Consider the following 21661-nt stretch of genomic DNA (forward strand, 5'->3'; position numbering starts at 1 on the left):
TACATTTAAGATAATCAAACTCATACATCATAATATAAAATATATTTTTTACATATAAAAGTCTATTAAATATATATAGCATATATAATAGTGAATGTGTGTTGTTAAATGTATATTTTATAATTATACATTAAACAAGTGTATTATAGATTGTTAATAATAATGTCAACGTGTATATTATGAATTAACTAATACATTTTATATTTATTAACTTATGCATGTGTATATTTAAATATGATACACATGCTTGATATATTGTGGTACACACACTTATTATAAACCAATATATAGTGTTCATGTTAAAAATTAGTGATGAGATGTAATTGTAAGATGCATGTACTCACATGTTCGATTTAAAATGCAAGTTAATACACGTGTACAAATATATGTGTATGCACGTAAAATATATCAATGTAACAAATATATGTGATTGCACGTGTACACAATCGAGTTAATATAAGGAAACAAATATATGTGTATGTACGTAAAAAAAATCAAAATTATAAGGTTAGATATTTGATTATTTTAATTTCTATATCAAAGGTTTAAATTATCACATGAATAGTAAATGTTTTAACGTGTATGATTGATACATATTCATAAATTGATATAAATATGATTGTTAATACATCACTAATTATATATAAAATATTATCGTGTAGGGAAAAAAAAAAAACAATGCAAGTTTTAGTATTTAAATGATTGAAATTGTTGAATAATCATAATAAATAATAAAGACCCGAATTAGAACCGAAACCAATAAAAACTCATGGGTTTTTATGGTTTTGGGTTGGGTTCTATAATTCTCATACTAAAACCGTTGAGAACCGAAACTGATAAAACCGCAAATAGTAAAACCTAAATTGAAACCGCTAAGACCCGACCCAAAACCGACCCGTTCGCACCCCTACGTGGATATATCCCCTTTTTGGAGATATTTGACATTGTTTCACATGCAAATATTAATATTGTGGATATATTCAAAATATCGTGGATATTGTGGATATTTCTTGATATATTATGATACATTATTTATATTTATTTGAAATATAATGGTAAATATTAAATAAAATTGTTATATACACAAAATATATATATCGCCGATATTTGCAGTTGTATATATCTATGAACATATCATGATATTTATATATTTTTCTCTGAAATCTGGATAAATATCCCCAAATATCGGGATATATCGGGATATTTTGTACTATGGTGTCCACTACACCAGAAATCTAGAATGGTCAATTCCTAACAGACCACTTTTTTCATTTCTAACGGATATATCTGTAACCAACTTTCTTACTAATATTTATGTTACTTATCAAGTTTTTGTTAGTATATATCCCAAATAAATAAGATATTTTAATTATTTTTTAATATATGTTTTAGCGAGAAAAAGAAAATAAAACAAAAAAACAAAAAATGGTAAAGTTTCTGCCCACAAACAAAAAAGAAAGAAAGTAAAGTTTAACAAGGAAGACAATGTTTTCCTTCCTGATCTATCACTCGAAGAGGAAAGGCTCGTCATCTGTTCAGAAGAACAGAGGTACTCTACTCTCTGGTTTCCTTATTGTTCTTAGATTTAATCCCATGCAGTTTTCTTAAAAAAGTACGTGTTCATAGATTTTAGGGATTTTTCAGGTAAAAGGTGTTTCTTTTATATAGCTTTAATGGTGGAGACAAGGTAAGCTCTCGCTCGATCTATTTTCTCTCATTTGTCTATATCTATTTTTTTTTTTAATTTCACTTCTATTAAGTTTCAGCTATTCAACCTACTGCCATGTTGAGAATTCTCGGTATTGTTTTACTGATTGAAGAATGTTCTCTACTGCTTATCTTATTGAAGCAACTCACTTGGCTATATATATATATAGCCTTACAAAAGAAACTACTTGCTGCCCACGTTTTACACTTCTACTAATGTGGTAACAACAAACTAACTTGCCCTAAACAATAGGGTTATTCAATGGGGTTTCCTAAAAAACCCTCAATTTGAATTCCTTTTTAATCTCCAAGAGTATTACGACAAAGAATTAAGTATTACGGCGTTGTGTTCATTGACACTACTTTAAGGGCATAATGGGGAGGACTTCGGTCTTGCTCTTTCAATTGGTAGGATATCGACTCTAATAATTGTGTATAATTTGCCTTTAGTTTCTTTTTGATTACCAGGCTTTGAAAACAAATTAGGGTAATGAAGATGTAGATGAGGGTTTGTTTTATAGTACTGTAATTTGTTGCTTTAGTTTTATAAAGTAATCAAGTCTTTTAAATTTTTATCCTATTTCTGAAAATGATGAATAGTTAGGGATGTGATTACTTTGTTTGCTTGAATATATATAACATGACTTTGAGTTTTCCTTTTGCTCATCAAAGTTACCGTAGATTTTGTGAACAAAGGATGTGGTAGTGTTGGTCATTTAACTTTTTTTTTTAAATTTTTACAGCAGACTGTGAGAGGCACCATGGGATTGATCTGGGTGATTATAAGGATAACAATTTGTAGACAAAATGAATATTGTGTTGAAGGTGTTGATTTTTTTTTCCTTTTCACTTTTCAGGGGTATGTATGTATGGCGTACACTAAGCTATAAGGGTGCTGAGTTTGAAGTTATTGAAGCCCCATTAGAGTGAGAAATGCTAGTACAACAATCTCCTTTGTTTCTTTGACACATGCACACAGGTAAAGTGTAAACAATGCTTCTCACATGTAATTATTAGATATTATGCTTGTTATTTTGATTATTATACATTGTCGTCCTGTTAATTGTTAGTCTTCCTGAAATGGGATGTGATGTATTGTGAGACATCCCTATCTATATCCATTATTTGCTTAGTTGAGTTGTTGAGTTGTTTTAGAGATTTTTGAAACCGTTATAACTTTCAATAATAGCGGTTGCATTTGACACATTGTTTTTCTTTTGACTACTCGAAACACAAAGCTATTTTTAGAAATCACCCAATGGGCGCTGTTATAATGCTGCTAAAGGCATAAAAGTTGGAGCTCTAGCGGTTGCATTACGTATGTGTGTTTTTCATCTCCTTCCATTGAACTTTGACTAACATGTTGTTTTAAGGCCTAAAATGTCCATTTCTTTTAATAATTTTTGTACCCCTCAACTCTACGTGGCTTCAACCAAGCTTCTCTTTTGAAACACAAAGATGGCTTTAACACACACTATGGTGGGTTAGTTGGAAACTGGGCAATTCATTTTTCTTACCCAATGGGCAAGTTATTGTTTCAAACAATGCAAACTAATATGGTGTTATTTTTAGTGATGGTCTTGAAGTTTGGATTTTAGATTTACTTGTCCATCGACGGAAACCTTAACTTTTCGACCAAGATTCTAAAGATGTCACGGTCGTGCACTAAGTAACACTTTAATTTTATTTGATTTGTATGTTATGTTTTGTTTTCAAAAAGTGATATGGGATTAGAAACTAATCAGAGGAAATTACAATCTAATATAGACCGTCCCTAAGCCATTTTCTACTATTAACAGTATGTTAACTAAGTTTATATCTAGAGACGAACAAAGTCCCACACTCCCTACATTGTCCTCTGAATCATCCCACAAGAAGTTCATTGTGTTGGAGTCAAGCCTGGAGATGGCAATTTGGCCGGGAAAAATGGCTTATATAATACTTGGGAAAGAATTTTGATGAGAGCCAGGCAGATCATTGTCTACCTAACAGTTAGCAAAAATATACCCTTTTACCCCTTGTAAGGCATCATTGATTCATTAGGGTAGACAAACCATGTTAAGTATTCTGGTATCATTGTGTATGCTTTAAAAATTTAATGAAGAGAGGCAATCACAGTCTTAACTTCCTTCTCGGAATATATATTAGTAATGAGACTGAATGTTGTAATATTTGTTGTTTTAACTGTTGTAGACAATAGACATACTAATATTTTAGTAGTTATTATGACTCCTTTAGTAGAAAATGCACTAGAGATCTAAGTTTGGTGTTTGCGTATTATTTCTTTCTCTTTGCACCTTATGATTCTAAGTTGCTAAGTTATGTACAAATTTTGACTTTTCATCCAATAATCAGTACATTGCTTCATCATCAATGGATAAAACCGTAAGAGTTTGGGAGATATCGAAAGCTCATTGCATGTGAGTAATATATGGGGTTTCTTCTCAATTATGCATTCGCTTTCACCTTGTGAGTACACACTAATGTTGATGTTTTTTACTTAAGTATATTCAAGTTATTTTCCAAGCTTCCACTTTGAAAGGGTTTTCCAGCTTTTTAGAAGTGATGTCCAACTGTTTGACATCTATCTTAATCTGCAGGTGAATAACAACTTCCTTTCAGTTGGCAATGCAAACAGAGAAATCACTGTAAGTACGAGTACTGCCTAACTTTTGCATATAATGGATATCTCTTGTCTGCTCATGATTTCTTATTTCTTGCTTTTTGTTTTCCGTATATAAGGTTAATCCGTAAACCCGATCACTTCACATCCTTTAGTAGTTGACTAGTTGGAATGTATTCCTTAATTCATAGTTTCATATGCATGTACGTATCTCATATCATAAGAGAGAGAGAGAGAGAGAGAGAGGTTAGTGGTGGTACTTTGTTCTCCATCTTTGTTAGTGGTGGTTTGGTAGAAAGTCAAGGTTTTCAAAATGGCTGCAAAGCATACTTCAGAACCGACCAAATCAAAACTTTTTATGCTACAGGGAAGATTAATTAAATTGTTCTCTCTATCCTGTTTAACATTATAGAGGTTTTAATTGCATACTTTTCGTCTTGATTGTTCAATAAGATTGATTCCAAGTGATGAATTTCAGCACTGGAAGGATCATTAACAAAGCAACATTTGATAATGGTATAACATCCATGGACAAGGATCATATTGGTCGGTTTATATTCTGTGGGGATGCTTAGGTTGGCTTATTTCCCTTCTGTTACTCGTTTGTTTGGTCCTGATATGAGTGAACTTTTTGTTTTCCTCATGCTGGTGCTCTAATGCTTGCTAATAATGGAATATGTTGCATAGATGAGTTTGATAAGTGGATGTTAGAGATCAAGTAACCATCTATTATTTAGACTTCAGCTTTCGAAGGACCTGATGAAAGTTTTCTCTAACTATCTGATCTCTTTTAAGGTTGCCATTCATGAAGCCATGGAACAGCAGACCATAAGTGTTACAAAAGCAGGAATACAGGCGACATTAAATGCTCGAACATCAATTTTAGTTGTTGCCAACCCTACTGGTGGCCAATATGACAAGTCAAAACCATTAAAGGTGAGAAATATTTGCTGTGTATGCATGTTTTCCTCATTACCACTATTCAACTTTCGTCTTAGATCATTCTAGATTTGGTTTTAAATTTTAAAAGATTTCCTGCCTGTAGGTAGCAAACCAGATGAAGGCAAAATTGCAAGAGATCCCCTGTCAAATCTTGGGAAAGGCGGGGGTGCTGTTCTCATGGTTTGCATGACATGTGGTAAGAGAGGTGATCGCTGGACTACCTTTCAAGGATCTTGCTCAACCACCAGAAAGCTTTGTCGACAAACCTCCCGCTTCTAAAACCGCAGCACCTAGTTCTGGCACATCAAAGGGAGCTTATGTTCCTCCTAGTCGAGGGGAGTTGACGAGTTGACGGGATATGAGGCATAGGAATGATGAGAACTTCGGTTCGTGTTACCAATCTCTCGAGGGACACGATGAGCCCCGACTTGCAAAATCTCTTCAACACTTTTGGTCCGTGGAGCCGTGTTTACATGTTTACATTGTTTACTAGGTTTTGTCAACTTTGTAAAAAGATGACGCCGAGAAGGCTATTGCAAAGCTCAATGGTTATGGTTATGAGTTTATGACAATCTCATCCTTAGAGTAGAGTGGGTTGCACCAAGAACAAACTAGATTGTTAGTTGCTCCTCTTTTGAGTAAGTATGAGGTCTGTTGGTAACTGTCTTTTTTTATGTATGACGTACACTATCAAATTTTTATGTCTTAGATTGATGACTATATTTTTATAATAATGCTTAATTGATTGGTGGCTTTGTTTTTTGTTATTCATTTGTTGATTAAGTTTGTGGAATGTGATATTTATATCATATTTGCTAGAATTAGATGTGCATAGTGGACATTATTTGACCTAGGATTTTTTTTTAAAAATTTTAGTGGCTACAGTTTACTAACGGATATTTCCGTTACAAATAATAGTTAGTAAATAGCACATCTATATCCGTTAGAAATGACAAATTTAATCGGCCCATCACCAGTTAACTATCTGTTACAAAAAATTTTAGTAACGGATATAACTGTTACTTAAATTATTATTAGTAACGGTTAATTTTGGCCTAAGTGAGAGTGACGCCCCAGAGCTAACGGATATAACTGTTAGTAAAAATATAAGTAACGGATATAACCGTTAGTAAATGTCTTTTCTGGTGTAGTGGTGGGATCATTGTTCTTACTATATACACCGAGCCGTTTCGATTGGGCCATGCCGTTTATTATTTCGCGTTAGGGGTATACTTGACATTTCATCTACTTGAGCCGTTTTTAATTTGACGTCAAGAGCATACTTGACTTTTATCTACTCACTACTTGTGAGTGATTAAAAAACCAGATGGTTATGAGAGTTATTTTTTCCCCCATTTGTCCCTAAGAATCATTCCTAGGCTCCTAGCCAAAAATAAATAAAAATTATTAATTCTGGTTAGTCCTCTTAGACCATCCACGTTGATACAGATGAAATTTCAACATCCAAAATCTCATATAAGACGGTCGAATGGTCGATTCCCACTTGTTTGGTAGATTCGTTTTTATATCATAATCAATCAGACGGTGCTGTTATTTCGACGTTGAAAACTTACAAGTTGACTCCTAAAATCTCAGTTTATTATATGTCACACAATATTGTGCGACATTTTCTATGGTCCACTCTCTAAGACTAAGAATAACTTTTCACGGTCAGGCTAGGACGAGGAGTTCAACTCATTCAAGTGACAGAGCTGTAGTGGCTGGAGCTAGTAGCCTAGTTCGTAGTAAACTAGTAGTAGTGTAGTACTGCTCGAATGCGATACTTGATTCGAACCTTTGCTCTCAAATAGTGCCTCATCATGCCCTTAAAACCAAGCCTGATCTAAAATTCGGATTGGGAGCTGGACTTACCCTAGTTTGGAAAACAACATTGGGAATGGGCTTGCATAGTTGACTGAAAGCCCGCTCAACCATGAGTGTTCAACTGGATGTTCTCTTACAACTTGCAAATTTCAATTTCTGGTTATCTGGTTAGGTTGTAATTCTCTTGGTCGCACTTACATTCTCTATAGCTAGTGTGCCTAAAAGCTCTGGCGGTGAGTTGTTATGTTTTATATATGAATTCAAGTTTAGACTGACGAACATATTGGATGATATTATCGTTTCTCTTGGCCATTAAAAAACTTGGCATTATAATTTGGAATTAATAGATAATACAAAGCGAGTGATGAGAACATATATGATTTACATAGACCAATGGATGGATGACCTGAAGAGGGGGTAAATTTGGCTTTCAAAAAAACGAACTACACAAATGGAAGCTTCAATTCTCCACGTTTCCCATTTTTGCCTGAACCCAACACGAAAACCTAAGTACTTATTCGGCTGATGGGCTAAGCTTAGGATCCTAGAGAGCTAGCTTAGCGCAACCCAATTCTACCGACCTGAGATGTAGAGGGGTGCCACTTATAGGCCAGGCTTGGATGACTCTTTTGCCAACTCTAGACAGCACGCCTGCACGCGTTCGTCTTGTTATGCTCCATTTGACCATTGTATGTAGCATGTTACGTGAAATCAATGTTTGATGAGAGCAAATTAAAGATCACCAGAAACTTATATGTTGCTATACATCATCAAATCAAGAATTTGAAGTTCTCAGCAAGACCCAGAAGCCATCACGCCGAGCTAGAGCTACCAATGTCAATCACCATTTCTTTTTTACCGCGACCTGTTGCTTAATTTCATTGACCCGCTCTGATACCATGTCAATATAACCCATGGGTAGAACTCACTTGGAAAACCTGATTACCAAGTAAGTCAAGAGCTTATCTACTAGGTCATTCCCAAGTATCCTAAATATGTGGGACTATTATTCGATCCTAACAGTAACTACCAGCCCTTGCGTTGCATCCTCATTAAGTTGTGGTCCGGAAATACTCTTCTCTTGCTAGGTCAATATGGGATACTTGTAAGGCTCATAGCCTAGTATCATTGTAGTAAGGAACCCCACTTCCATTTCGTATTTGTAAGGCTCATGGCCTAGCTAGTATCATTGTAGTAAGGAACCACCCCAAACCACCCCTTCGTATTTGTAAGGCTCATGGCCTAGTATCATTGTAGTAAGGAACCCCCTTAATGATCATACTCTGAAGGAGGTATATATGTAGCTCTTTGAAGTTTAATGCTCAGGTAGACCTTATATATTCAAAAAAGAAGAAGAAGGATATTTAAGGCTAGTTCAAAGAATAAACTGAGCCAGGAAATACGTACTGAACCTCGACTAATAAGCTTTGGCTCAACTGGCATTTGTAAATCGACCGAGAAGCTCTCGCTAACTGAGATTGCGTTATGAGCGCGGAGCTGAAACATATTTTAGGGCACCATTAAAAATGAAATGAGCTTACACATACTGAATCTGCAAGTCGAATCCTCTTTTAGATGCATTTAAATGTACAGCACTACTCAATTTAATAATCTGTCTTAGTAATTAATCAGTGTATTGATATGTGGGGTTTACGACCAACAACTTTCACTTGGGCATCTTAATTAAATTTTGTACAGACTACTTGTTGCATGCATGCATGGCATCTTCTTTTTGCCATTTCCTCACAAGAACTTGTGGTTATTTTAATTATTGCCAACCTATTCCAAATCTGTAACAAAATTGATTCTAGATATCGAGTTTGCTGGGGTTTCGCTGTCTGCTTTTTGTGGTTAATAAATAAAATTTTGCATTTAGAGATTAAAGACTTTATGCCTACGAGTGGAATGATTTCTTCTATAGAACCTCTAAGCTACATGAAATATACCTATATGCCTAAGAGGGAATAATAATTGAAGTTACCCTAAATGTGAAGGTATCAGTATCTGTAGCTGTCTCAACTGTCAACTCTAAAAATTTCCACAAGTACGTTCACACCTCGGACTTCAATCTTGCTCCTTCAGCGTACCATTTATATTCCATTAATTAGTCGGTGTAATGACCCTACAGGAAAATAAATGCTTGCTCGTCTTTAATAATCGGTACAAATACGAGTCTTGGAAATCTTGTAATGGTCCCATACTAGGTGAAAAGGTTGTGGACAAAAAGTTTCAGCAGTACGTATAGGATCTCATTTTGGCCCCATATCATTCTTGCTCATAAAGAATACGATGAGCAAGTATGTACAACATACTACAATCTTCAATGCCTTAAAATGAGGTTTTGTGCATCTTTTTTTCGGGGAGGGGTCAAGGACTCAGGGTGGTCTCCTTAATTATGATCCTTTCGACTCACTTTTATCTTAACAATAAAACTAAAAAATCTTTGACTTGGTAAATTTGATTTGATAATTTACATACTTATCGTGATCAACTTGTTTAATATATCTTTTTGCAAAATAAATTATTTTAGAATTTAAAGAATCCGACTCTATATTTCTTATAGATCGATGGCAACATCCAACGAAAAGGTGAAACGAGTGGATGGAATATAATTCGATGTGTACATGGTGTGTGAGCTTGTACTCTTGTGGGAATCATCCTGAATGATGAAACAGTGGTAATGCAGTATACGACATTATATATGTAAACGTTTGCCGAAGTTCCTTCTAAGTTTGATGGACACTAACTAACATGGGAGTCAGATACCTTTGCAGTCAATGGCTAAACACATAAATATCAGATATATCCTCCAACTACAGTATGCATGGTGCTAAATGTACCGACTTTTTTTTTTGTTTATTTCTTGTGTGTCTCTGTTATGGGCAGTAGTAGTTGAGTTCATTTAATTTGCAACCTTGTAATGCATGTGTTCTATTACTTCTATATAAAGCTGCTAACTCGTTTCATAATCTTAAGAAAGTTTCTGTTAACTAGCTAGGTTCTCAAAGTTAGGATGACTGGTGTGAGTAGTAGAATTGCTATATTGTCTTTGCTTTGTTTTAACATTGTTATAGTGAGTGTATTTGCTAGAGATGTTAGTGTGAAAAATGATGAGGATGAGAAGCTTTTGATTGGCAAGGGGGATGGATTTGGTGCAGGTGGAGGATTTGGTGGTGGTGGTGGATTTGGTGGAGGTTCTGGAGGTGGTGGCTCTGGAGGCGGTGGCGGATTTGGTGGAGGTTCTGGAGGTGGTGGCTCTGGAGGCGGTGGCGGATTTGGTGGTGGTGCTGGAGGTGGTGGAGGAGCTGGTGGCGGTGGTGGTGGAGGAGCTGGTGGTGGCTTCGGTAAGGGTGGTGGAGTTGGAGGCGGCATTGGTAAGGGTGGTGGTGTAGGAGGTGGAGGCGGCAAGGGTGGCGGAATAGGAGGTGGAATTGGTAAGGGTGGTGGTGTGGGAGGTGGAATCGGCAAAGGTGGTGGAGTAGGTGGAGGAATCGGTGGTGGTGGAGGTAATGGTGGTGGAATAGGCAAGGGCGGTGGTGTAGGTGGGTTCGGCAAAGGAGGTGGAATTGGAGGAGGTTCTGCTGGTGGGGTTGGTGGCGGCAAAGGTGGTGGAGTCGGCGGTGGGATAGGAGGAGGTGGTGGTTTTGGAGGTGGAATTGGTGGAGGTTCTGGTGGCGGAGTTGGCGGCGGGATAGGAGGGGGTGGTGGTTCTGGAGGCAGTATTGGTGGCGGATTCGGCAAAGGTGGTGGAGTTGGAGGCGGTATAGGAGGGGGTGGTGGTTTTGGAGGTGGCGCTGGTGGTGGAGGAGGAATAGGAGGACATTGAGTTTTACAAGTTAGTGTAGTACATTGCATAGTGGTGCAATGGCCGAAACAGAAAGATCACTCTTTAAGAATATGCATCTAATATATCGATAAATTAAATAAATGAATGCTCTCATTGCTCTCGGCAGTTTTTGTCATTGGCTTATGCAACCATCTCTAATCTCTTTGTATGCCCCTTATATGCTTCCTTACAAGAACCTCGTTGATGCAAACACGCACTACAAATCTTACAAACACATCTGGAAGAAACCATATATGATATTAACCTTGATGGTTTATGACTTTATGTACTTTTGAACCATGGTCATCAAGCATTCTGGGTTTTACTATTGCCATGGGCATTGATTTTGATATTAAATAAAACCTTCAGTTCTACAGCTTTTGAGACCCAGGCATTGTGCTTAAATTGATGATAAAAATCATAAAACACGGACAGTGACTTCAATTTAATTCCTAAAGTTATCGTTAGCACGTCATATGCCAATAAAAAATTCACAATTAGAAGCATGAAAAACATGTTTTAATAGGGACACGTTACAAGTTCCTAAGAGAACTCTGTAGAGAATGGAGAAATTAGCTTACTCGGTTTCCAATAAGCTTTTACTATTCTTGTTCTCCACTGGGGGAAATTCTCTATCTAGTTTTTGGGTTCGTACAATATATATTTTTCAGAATCATCTAATTCCATGAGAGGGAAGTATTAGCCACCGAAAATCGCAATACTAACTCTCTCTCATCGGCACTTTTCTCTATCAATTTGGTTTGGAAAATGCATATTCCATTAAAAGTGTGATTCTTCTTTTGGAAAGCCATGTTTGGATCCATTTTAATGGTTGATAATCTTATCTGTAGAGGTGCTATGGTCTCTTCCATTTGCCCCATGTGCAATACAATCAATGAGAGTATAACTCATTTGTTTTTACTGCTCCTATGCGCTAGAGTTGTAGACTTCACTACTGCAACCAATTGTGAAGGCGTTTCTGACACTTGCACGAACTGATTCAATACAATACTTGCTTGCAAATTGGGCGAGAAGAGGTGCAAACTGTTTTGGGTCGAAATTTTAGAGTTTACTTCCTTACGCAATCATTTGGATGTTATGGAAAACAAGAAATTATCGTATCTTTAGAGCCAAGGTACCAGCAACATAGTACAAAATATCAAGATATAGGTATTTATCGATATTCAATTTCTGGATATGTATCGTGGATATATCCTTCTCTTTGGGGGATATTTGACATTGTTTCACATGCAAATATCGTAGATATATCCAAAATATCGACAAATATCGTAGATATTGTGGATATTTCTTGATATATCATGATACATTATTTATATTTATTTGAAATATAATGGTAAATATTAAATAAAATTATTACATATACAAAATATCGCCAAATATATCCAAATATCGCCAAAGATCACAAATATTGTAAATATTATCGAAATATCACTGATATTTTTAGTCGTATATATCTCTAAACATATCGTGATATTTATATATCTTTTTCTGAAATATGGATAGATATCCCCAAATATCGCGATATATCGGGATATTTTGTACTATGACCAGCAGTACGCAAATCTATTATCGAGGTGAAAGCGTTCTTATGGTATTGGATGTCTTAGAGCATCTTTAGGAGAGCAACAAAAAAAACACCAAAATTTTGAACCAAAAAAACACCAAACCACAAAAACACCAAGCAACTTTAAGAGCAACATCAAAAAAAACACCAAGCAACTACGCGGTTTTGCCAAAACCGCCATATATAATAACTTGCGGTTTTGCCAAAACCGCGCCACTAAAGCCCAACTAACAGGCCCAAGACTACGCGGTTTTGAGAAAACCGCACCATGTATCGCACATAAACTTTTTTCTTTTTTTTCTTTCCCAATCTCTGGCGCGGTTTTGTGCCATATAAGCCCAATTAGAAACCCAAACCCACGCGGTGTTGGCAAAACCGCGCGGTTTTGATAAAACCGCGTGAATGATTTGATACAGCACCAAACCTGAAACCAAATATTAATCGATTTGGTGTTTGGTTTGGTGTTTTTTTAGTATTTTCATCAACATGTAATTCTCCTAAAGTTGAAAAAACACCAAATTTTTGAGAATTTGGTGTTTGATGCTAGGTTGATATTACTACTAAAGATGCTTTTAGGTGGCACACAGGAGCAATTATCATTTCAGAGACTTCATGTTAAACTGGCACTTGGTTATTATGGGATCCACTCTGGGTGTTACAAACATTTGATAATGTAAGCCTCTCAATAGGCCTTGTGAGGATCTCACTCAGTTGTCTAGTTGTCTGTACTCTGTGCTCAGCACACGTTCATCAATAAAGATTAATTATCGAAAAAAGAACTAGTGAGATCCTTTTTTTATCTAATTGAAAACTATAGTTCTGTTAGTTACCAAGAAAAAACTGAAGTTCTGGTTCGGCTACTTCACTTTTGAGGCAACCTCAGATAATCACTAAAGTAAACCGATTCTGTAGAAAAAAAATAAAAAATAAGTTGTTGTGTGGGTCACATTCACATGGGCTTCCCTCTCTACGGGCCACAGGCCCCATAAACCCACTACAGTCAGAAATGGTGAGGGTTCTTGGCTACTTCTTGCACGGGGTTAGCTGTAGAGTTTCTAGTGACCTTCTAGATCATTTACACGATACATTTTTTTTCCCCGGTAATACCAGCTAACAATCAATATTTTCCGCTACCCTAGCTGGCTAGCTACCCATCATTGACGGATGCGTATGTACTGTACAAGACACTACCGCAAAAACAAAAATGTACTGTACAAGTGGTCAAGTGTACATTGTACATCATAAAACAAATTTCGGCAATACAACTGTCCTGAATATTCAGCATAATATATCTAAAACCATTATTGCACAGTGGGCGAAAATGCTCATATGTGATTTCAGGAGACCACGTCAGCACAATTTTTAAGTAGGTACCCAAAGTTAATTAAAAATCAGGACAGTATTTTAATTATTCACAATCCAGTCCTTACTAAAAATTATACCAGATGTTGAATTTGCTTGAGATTGGTTATATGTTTTCGAGATTTATAAAATTATAAGAAAACAATTACACGCCAACCAAAATTATGATTCGTGGTATACCTACGGAACATTAAAACACAAAAAATGATTCAAAAGAAAAATCCCATCGCCTCAAACTATGAATCCTCAAAAAACGAAAAACCTTTAGCTGAAAAAAACCTTCCCATCGCCTCAAACTACGAATCCTTAAAAAAACAAAAACCTTCAACTGAAAATAAAACTTTTTCTCGCCAAAGATGGGGTCGATCGTTTAGTGCCAACAAGTAGCTCGATTTTTTAGTAACAACAGATTTGAGAGGATGAGAACCGGATGCGAAGGGGATTTGATACTTGAGTTTCCACTTAACCCGATTCTCGGGCGTTGTTGGTTTTATCCAAGAACTGCTGCCATCCATTTCATTCATCTTAATTGATGATGCTTTTAATTACAAAGAGGAGCAGGATTTAACAGCTACTTTGAAAAGGTTTGTAATGAATATTTGCTTTGATAACACCCATCCGCTATATTATCTAACTTAACGCTATAACATGATGAGTTTCATCCTTTATTAAGAGGAAAACTGGGTCGCTCCTACTTAACATATACTTAAGATCAATAAGACTACACCTTTTTTTTTTTTTTTTTGGTAAAGGCTCAATAAGATAAATACTTGAATATTCTCAATCTTATCTTGCTAAAAAAAAAGGTATACAAAAATAAAGGGTGCAGAGGCGGTTGAGTAGATGAACTTCGGACTGAATATTTCTTATTTATGCCTTGAATCATCAATGTTTATTGAACCAGTTTATGATTTATTTTCATTTTCATTTTTTATGACAAGGTAAAGGCATAAACACAAACCATTTATTTAACGCACCTCATTTTATGTTCTTATTGTTACTTCCATACAATAGACTTGCTTTTATTCTATGTTCATTGATATTTCGACTAATAATTAGGTTTGATGAAATAAACCGATCATGGTAATGCTTTGGTAAATGTCGCATTGGGCAGTTGAAACAAACACATCCCCATGGCGGATGGACGGTTGGATGAGGAGACATCAATGGAAGAAAATGCGGCTGCAGAGCTTGAAGTGGCTATGACACGTATAAGGAGAGGAATTTGATTGTTGAAAAGTTCAAAGACGGCATAATTTAATTATTCTATCTAACGTTATGTCCTTTTGGCCTTTGAGTAGTTGGCGCAAGAAACACGTATTTGTTTCCGGGATGCTCTATACCGTCTTGCCAGGAGCTCTGAACAACTGCATTTGAAAGACGAGAGGCAAATTGTAGAGCATACAATCAACGAGACGACAGTATCAAATGATCAAAGAGAAACTTCAAGGTACTTCTCAAACCTTTTCACATAACTTTACTTCTCAGTAGCATATACATGATTGCCATCGCTAGAATGTGTTAGGACTCCTTAGGGGGAAGACTACCTTAACTGAATCTGTATGTCATGGATACATCATTTCTCGAGTTTTGAAATTTTCCCCTTGAAGCCTGCTTATACGTATGTTGGTCGTTACTCTTACCAGATGTTTCCCTGAAGGCATAAACATCTACTTTGAGAACGTGGGGGGTCGCATGCTTGATGCAGTTCTTCTAAACATGAATGTCCATGGTAGGATTGCAGTCTGTGGTTTGATATCTCAATATAACCTCACCGAGCATGAAGGTGTACGCAACTTATTCTGCATTGTCACAAAGCAAATCAGAATGCAAGGGTTTATTGAACCTGAATACAAGCATATGTATCCGAGTTCCCTCGAGTTGGTTGTACAAAGATATCGAGAAGGGAAGATAGTGTACATTGAAGATACTGCGGAAGGTCTAGAGGAGGCTCCGTCTGCTCTGATTGAACTCTTTTCAGGACGCAATGTCGGTAAACAGGTGGTTCGTATTGCAGAGGTTTGAGGATCTTCATGTTTAGGATCTGTAAGGTTAAAAAGAAAGATTATTGTGATGTTATTGATACAAATAGCAATAAATTATGTCCAGCTAGCCGAGTTGCCGATATAACTGGGAAGGGAATGGGATAATAGAATCAGAGGTGGATCGGGGATTTCAGCTCCCCTGTGCAATGATTTTGCGAAAGGGGAGATCTGCAGGGCGATGAGTGCGTGGTTTTTCATCAAGATAACAATGAATCTGAACCTTGAAATCAAGAAAATTAATGATGAGAAGAAAGCGTCCATGGCTGCTCAATTTGCAGCAGAAGCCACTCTTTGAATGCTGCTCAAAAGGATGATGAAATGCCACCAATTGAAGCCATTCTTGCACCACTGGAGGCAGAGCTCAAGCTTGCTAGGCGGGAGGTATGCCTCTCATGTCTTCGATTAATACCGTAATCCAACAAAAATGTCTCTTGTGATACTGACTAATAAAAAGAAGCTTCGTCATTAATTACTACTGTCTTGCAGATTGCAAAACTGCAGGATGACAATAAAGCATTAGATCGCCTTACCAAACTGAAAGAAGCAGCTTTGCTTGAAGCAGAGGACTGTAAGCTGCTTAGTGTCTGGGTATGACTACATTCCGAAGTCTAACAAATTGAGTTTTACTCATTACCAGTTGCAGTTACTGAATGAGTAATACACTAATACCATATCTCAAGAAACACTTCCTATTTGAGCAAGGCAAGCGACGTATTTTTTTTTTTCACATCTCTATTATGAATCTTTCATTGGAAAGTTTAACGAGGAAATGTGATGATAGTCATGATATAGATTTACTGGGGACATGGTGTTTATGGGATTGAGTCAGCATCCAATTTTTACTTTGGGAAGCACCCCACAGTTCTTACTTTAGGAGAATCTGCGATGCTTGCTGGCATTATACCTGCACCCGAATTACAATCACCATTCAATGAACCAATAAGCAGGTCTGTTTGCATTGAGCATAACTCCTCTGTGAGTCCGATCTTTCTAATATACTGAAGATGTATTTTCATGGATCTATGTTCTGTTTGCTTTACAGTTGGATATGCGGCCTGCTTATGCTTTACATTCGACAATAGTATACTCAAGAGCTTTTCATAGGTTTCCTCACAAGCAAAATATAACTTTCCTATTTCTCTAAGAGGGAAGACTTCGCAAGCAAGAGCATTGAGGAGGAGGATTGATGCTGGGTTTATTGATATCGAGGCAGCGCTTTCAACCGTGAATCGGCGTCTTTATATACATGGTGATGTGTCAGAACACCACACTAAAGTGTGGTACTTTATAAACCCTGCTGGAGCTGAGAGAGGAGCATCTGCATTTCCCTTTGAATATACTTTGATATAAATGCTCAAAGAGAATTTAGCCCGTGACTTTTAGAATGATGATGATTTTATATAATATAAATATATAATTTAGCAGAGAGCATAGCATATCCAACACTTTCTTGAGCAGTGTAAGGTTGCAGAATTTACAAGGTGAATTTGAATATCTCTATGAATGGATTAGAGGATAGCACTGAGAAAATGGATGATTTACATGTTTTGAAAAGATTATGTGGACATTCTTATAACGTTATTGCTGCAATTGAAAAAATAAAGGATCTTTCAATTATGACATTCCAAGGGATTCGCAGTGTTGAGAACATACAATGAATTGAAGGCTCCAGTCAGCCCACGTAATGTGAAGTATCACCACTCTAACTGATTCTTTGGGTGTGAAATCCTAATGTACTGACTACTGAGCATATAATTTTCTCTGAACAAGTAGATTTAAGACAAGTAAACCCATAATGTAATTAACTATAGGCTCTGTTTGATAGCGCTGGAAAATGCACAAATAAAAATTCCCAAATTGTGTGGGATAGTTTAGCATCTGTGAATCATACAAAAACTCCCTAAAAATGCCAAAAAAAACCTTCCCTAAACAGTCATATTGACAAAATTCTACCACATAGCTCAAGTAATTAATCAAAGCATGCAATCGGTAAGTGATTTCCTGATCCAGTTTTTCGACCAGATAAGGAACATTTTGGATCCACCTATAAAGTACTGAATGAGCTTAAATATAGAAACCATAGGCATACCAAATTTCACAAACTTCCATGACCATTTTCTCTACTGAAAACAAATTTCAAACTCGATTAATGATTAGTTGACAACGGAGATAATAATTTTTTTTTTCTCTTTTTAGGATTATTCATCATCATCTTTAATGCCTATGGTGTCAACCTGAAATCAGACCGTTTCAAGCATCAATAAAGACCTATGATCACTCGACTTGACGCTAAACTGTTACAGGTCGATTGCATTCCAAGCTGGGGGTTATACATCAGTTGTCTACTAGATGGGTCGACTTAATAATGGCGACCTGATTTCCAAACTACTGGTTCATCTGAGGTTAGCGTCTCCACTCTCGATTTGGATTATTGTACGTCCAATCGATTTGAACGTGGACCATGGCCAATATAGTCAGTCAAAGAAATAAGTAGCTGAACAATTTTTCAGAACATTTTTTACAATTTGAAGAGTGAAATCAGATCACATTAAGAACTGCACTGGGGGCTAAGGAGGAGTCAAGTGCTAACAGTTTCCCACAGACATACAGTTTTCTTATAAAGGAGAACCTTCGGAGCTGGCATTCTTTCTATCTCGAGTACCCTCAATACATCAACCTGACACAACATCGGAAGAATTTTTGCATCTTAACAGAATTTTCAAGTCGTGCACAAAGCAAGCAAAGGTCCAAGCAATAAAGGAGCTAAATCAAACAACCTCAATGTCTTACAGTACAAGAGCTTGATAAGCATCAACAAAGCTTCAGAGTTGGGCATCACTTGCGTTAAACTAAGGTGCATCAACAAAGCTTCAGAGTTGGGCTAAGGTCTTCACTCAGTAGATGCACACATTGACTATCGAGCTACTATTCCAGCGTGCGCACCAAGTACTGGACCAAATCGTAACACATGTGACTTACACTTCGAACTTGGGATATTGCGACTCCACATGGATAAACCAAAAAAAAAAAATCACCATCAATAACCCACGCCCAAAAGTTCAAGCCACCTAAATTTATTATTTGGATAAACCATCACCATCAATAACCCACGCCCAAAAGTTCAAGCCACCTAAATTCAAGGCCCAAAATTTCGATATCGGTTAATATATCGGTGTACCCAAAAACCGAGATATATCGGATATATCGGATATCTCGGTTTTTTTGGTGACCAGTCCAAAATTTCTAAAATATCGGATATCTCACCGATATATCTCGGATATCTCGCCGATATATCTCGGATATATCGGATATTTCGAAATTTTAATATTAAATTATTAACAATTGGTCAAAAGTCAACCGATATATATCGATTATCTCGAAATATCGATTATCTCGGCGATATAAACTTTCATATCGGAAATTCCGATATATCTCGGAAAAAAAGGGGTTTAATATTCGGTGGATATATGTCGGAAATATCGATATCGGTGTACCAATTTACCGAAATATATCGGCGAGATATCGGATATCTCGGCGATATTTTGGGCCATGCCTAAATTTATTATTTGGATAAACCATAACCAATAAAGAAGCACACTAAAACAATAACTTTACACCGTATAAAACACTCAAAGTAGTAGTATTCTAAATAAACAAAACAGTTTAACTTATAAATACTAGAGAATCAATCAATAACACATTCAAACAATCTCTAAACTTCCATCTCCCATCTTCAACACCTAGGTAAACTACTAAACTTTCAAAGTTACATATAAATTTATTGTTCTATGAATTCTTGATTATTGTTCTGTTATAAATTTATTGTTATATTTAGTACATATATCACTTAACTGAATTGAACTACACCACTATCACATAGATTGGTATCAATCATCATATGTGAACATGATTTATCATCTTAACACATTAGCTACATTCAAATTTGTAACTTATTCATAAGATAACATACTAATTTTTTTAAAATTTATATGCAGCAATATGGATCATAATACAATCTTTTCTATTTCAAGGAAAGCAATATTGATTCAAATCCTGATGGAAATCAATATTTATAAACCACCGGTTTACACAACAAAAGTGAAGGGTGACAAATTTGGATCAACCGTAACAATAGATGTTCCTATTCTGAAAGGAATATTTAAAGAAGACTGTGACGAATATGATGAAGAGGAAGATTCAACCCTGCAAACATCCTATGGAACTCTTGAAGAAACACAGAATAAAGCCGAGAATGAAGCTGCAAGCACATCACATCACTATGTCAATGGTACAAATTCCAAGTCAAAGATTTCAACTTCACAGAACTTAAAGAATCAAGGAGCGAAATCAATCATCTACGTCAGATTCATGAAGAAGCTAAAATCAAACATCTTCAACAAGCCAATGAACAATTTCATGAAATAAATCAAGGCCTACATGTTGATATCATGCACATTGGACAAGAAAATAGAGAATTGCGAACAACACTTGCTAATGTTGAAACAGAAAACAGAGAATTGCGAACATCAATTACTAATGTTGAAACAATCAACATAAGTGATGATGAAGACAAACAAATAGACGCGACAACTGGGGAAGATTCTGACATAATCAACATTAGAGATGATGAATAGAATAGAGTTACATAGAATTATTAGTTATTTAAAGAGTTATCATTATGCCAAGTTTTATTAGGAATGTTCATGCATTTTAATTTGTTTATAAGTTTTAGAAACTTCGATTAGTAACTATATGACTACTTATTGCCTTGATTTTGAATGAGCTTCAATGCATAGGGCTTTTAAATCTGCACCACAGTATGCCACACAACTAGCGGCAAATTCCATCCTTAAATCCTTTGAAGGGGTCGCTTCCATTTTCGCATGTGAATACACGTGTTTCTATTCTCATCTGCGAGTGCATGTTGTTGAAAGGCTTTGTGATCTCGCAACATCTCTCTACAGTTGTACGCATATCAAGTATCTGAGAATTCTCAAACTCACTCATTCTTGCAGATCTGCATTTTTATATATGACGACTTATCCGATCCCTCAACATGTTGATACGTGAGAACACGTTACAAAATGAAGGACACGTATCAAACTAAAAACAGCCCACTTTAAAATGGACCAGGCCAGTTTAGTAGTTGACTCTAAGAATTTTGTAAAGCCCAAACGTTTTAAACATAACAATGAAACAATCCCGGCCATAGGCCGGGTGAAATGCTAGTATGATACTAGTTAACTGGTACGTATCTACGCCACGTGTGTGGTAAGTTGGTTTGGGCTGGGCAGTATAGAAATCCAACTTTCAATCAGTGACAATTTCACAATAGTTTGTAAAATATGGGGCATTGTGATAAATCAGGAGAGAAATGTCTGAATTTTATTGTACAAATTAAAAGTTTTATCCCTCCATCAACTATGTTATTACATAATACTCTTTTAATCGTAATCGTAATAATTAAAACCATATAGAAATATAATTGGAAAACACCACCCTACTGTTCACCAAATCATTTTATTTAAAGTAGTAAGATATGATCACAACATTGTAGAATATAGCAGCCGTTTGGCCGATTCATCATATTTCTCGTGATATCGCTCGGCTATACTTTTGTACTAGACAATATTTGGCCATTAATCTCAATTGGGATTTTTAACGAGGTTGATCTAAAATTCTCGATATAGAAATGATCATACCAAAAACACTCACAAGTCACAACTCCCAAGGCGGCCAACTAACGT

The 21661-nt window shown here is 36.2% G+C and overlaps 2 protein-coding genes, 1 long non-coding RNA gene and 1 pseudogene across 4 annotated transcripts; all 4 read left to right on the top strand.

Annotated features, from left to right (window-relative positions):
* Window positions 1–4897: 4897 nt before the first annotated feature.
* On the top strand, window positions 4898–5887 carry LOC147506053 (uncharacterized; annotated as a pseudogene).
* A 3884-nt stretch (window positions 5888–9771) lies between these two features.
* On the top strand, window positions 9772–11058 carry LOC147506054 (uncharacterized). 2 transcript variants are annotated; one of them, XM_086558367.1, is made up of 2 exons: window positions 9772–10299; window positions 10360–11058. In XM_086558367.1, exons 1-2 carry the CDS (start codon window positions 10110–10112, stop codon window positions 10920–10922), a joined length of 753 nt encoding a protein of 250 aa, XP_086414493.1. In that variant the 5' UTR covers window positions 9772–10109; the 3' UTR covers window positions 10923–11058. The 2 variants fall into 2 exon arrangements, with proteins under 2 accessions (XP_086414493.1, XP_086414492.1); XM_086558366.1 differs by having other exon boundaries at window positions 9773–11058.
* Window positions 11059–15002: 3944 nt separating this feature from the next.
* On the top strand, window positions 15003–15894 carry LOC147506055 (2-alkenal reductase (NADP(+)-dependent)-like). The gene is made up of 3 exons (XM_086605686.1): window positions 15003–15065; window positions 15171–15319; window positions 15516–15894. Exons 1-3 carry the CDS (start codon window positions 15003–15005, stop codon window positions 15892–15894), a joined length of 591 nt encoding a protein of 196 aa, XP_086461812.1.
* Window positions 15895–16094: 200 nt separating this feature from the next.
* Window positions 16095–17340, top strand: LOC147506056 (uncharacterized). The gene is made up of 3 exons (XR_015220728.1): window positions 16095–16295; window positions 16401–16616; window positions 16707–17340. It is a non-coding gene; the product is annotated as an uncharacterized LOC147506056 (long non-coding RNA).
* The last annotated feature ends 4321 nt before the right edge of the window (window positions 17341–21661 follow it).

Source organism: Coptis chinensis, chromosome 4 (genome assembly GCF_015680905.1).
Source record: "Coptis chinensis isolate HL-2020 chromosome 4, ASM1568090v1, whole genome shotgun sequence".
In the NCBI taxonomy this organism is placed as follows: domain Eukaryota; kingdom Viridiplantae; phylum Streptophyta; class Magnoliopsida; order Ranunculales; family Ranunculaceae; genus Coptis; species Coptis chinensis.

Bases quoted from the DNA above. Each gene is read 5' to 3' on its own strand.
- LOC147506054 (XM_086558366.1), top strand. From the start codon at position 10,110: ATGACTGGTGTGAGTAGTAGAATTGCTATATTGTCTTTGCTTTGTTTT.
- LOC147506055 (XM_086605686.1), top strand. From the start codon at position 15,003: ATGGCGGATGGACGGTTGGATGAGGAGACATCAATGGAAGAAAATGCG. The intron at 15,066-15,170 runs GTGGCTATGACA...GCCTTTGAGTAG, and splicing joins ATGCGGCTGCAGAGCTTGAA to TTGGCGCAAGAAACACGTAT. The intron at 15,320-15,515 runs GTACTTCTCAAA...TACTCTTACCAG, and splicing joins GATCAAAGAGAAACTTCAAG to ATGTTTCCCTGAAGGCATAA.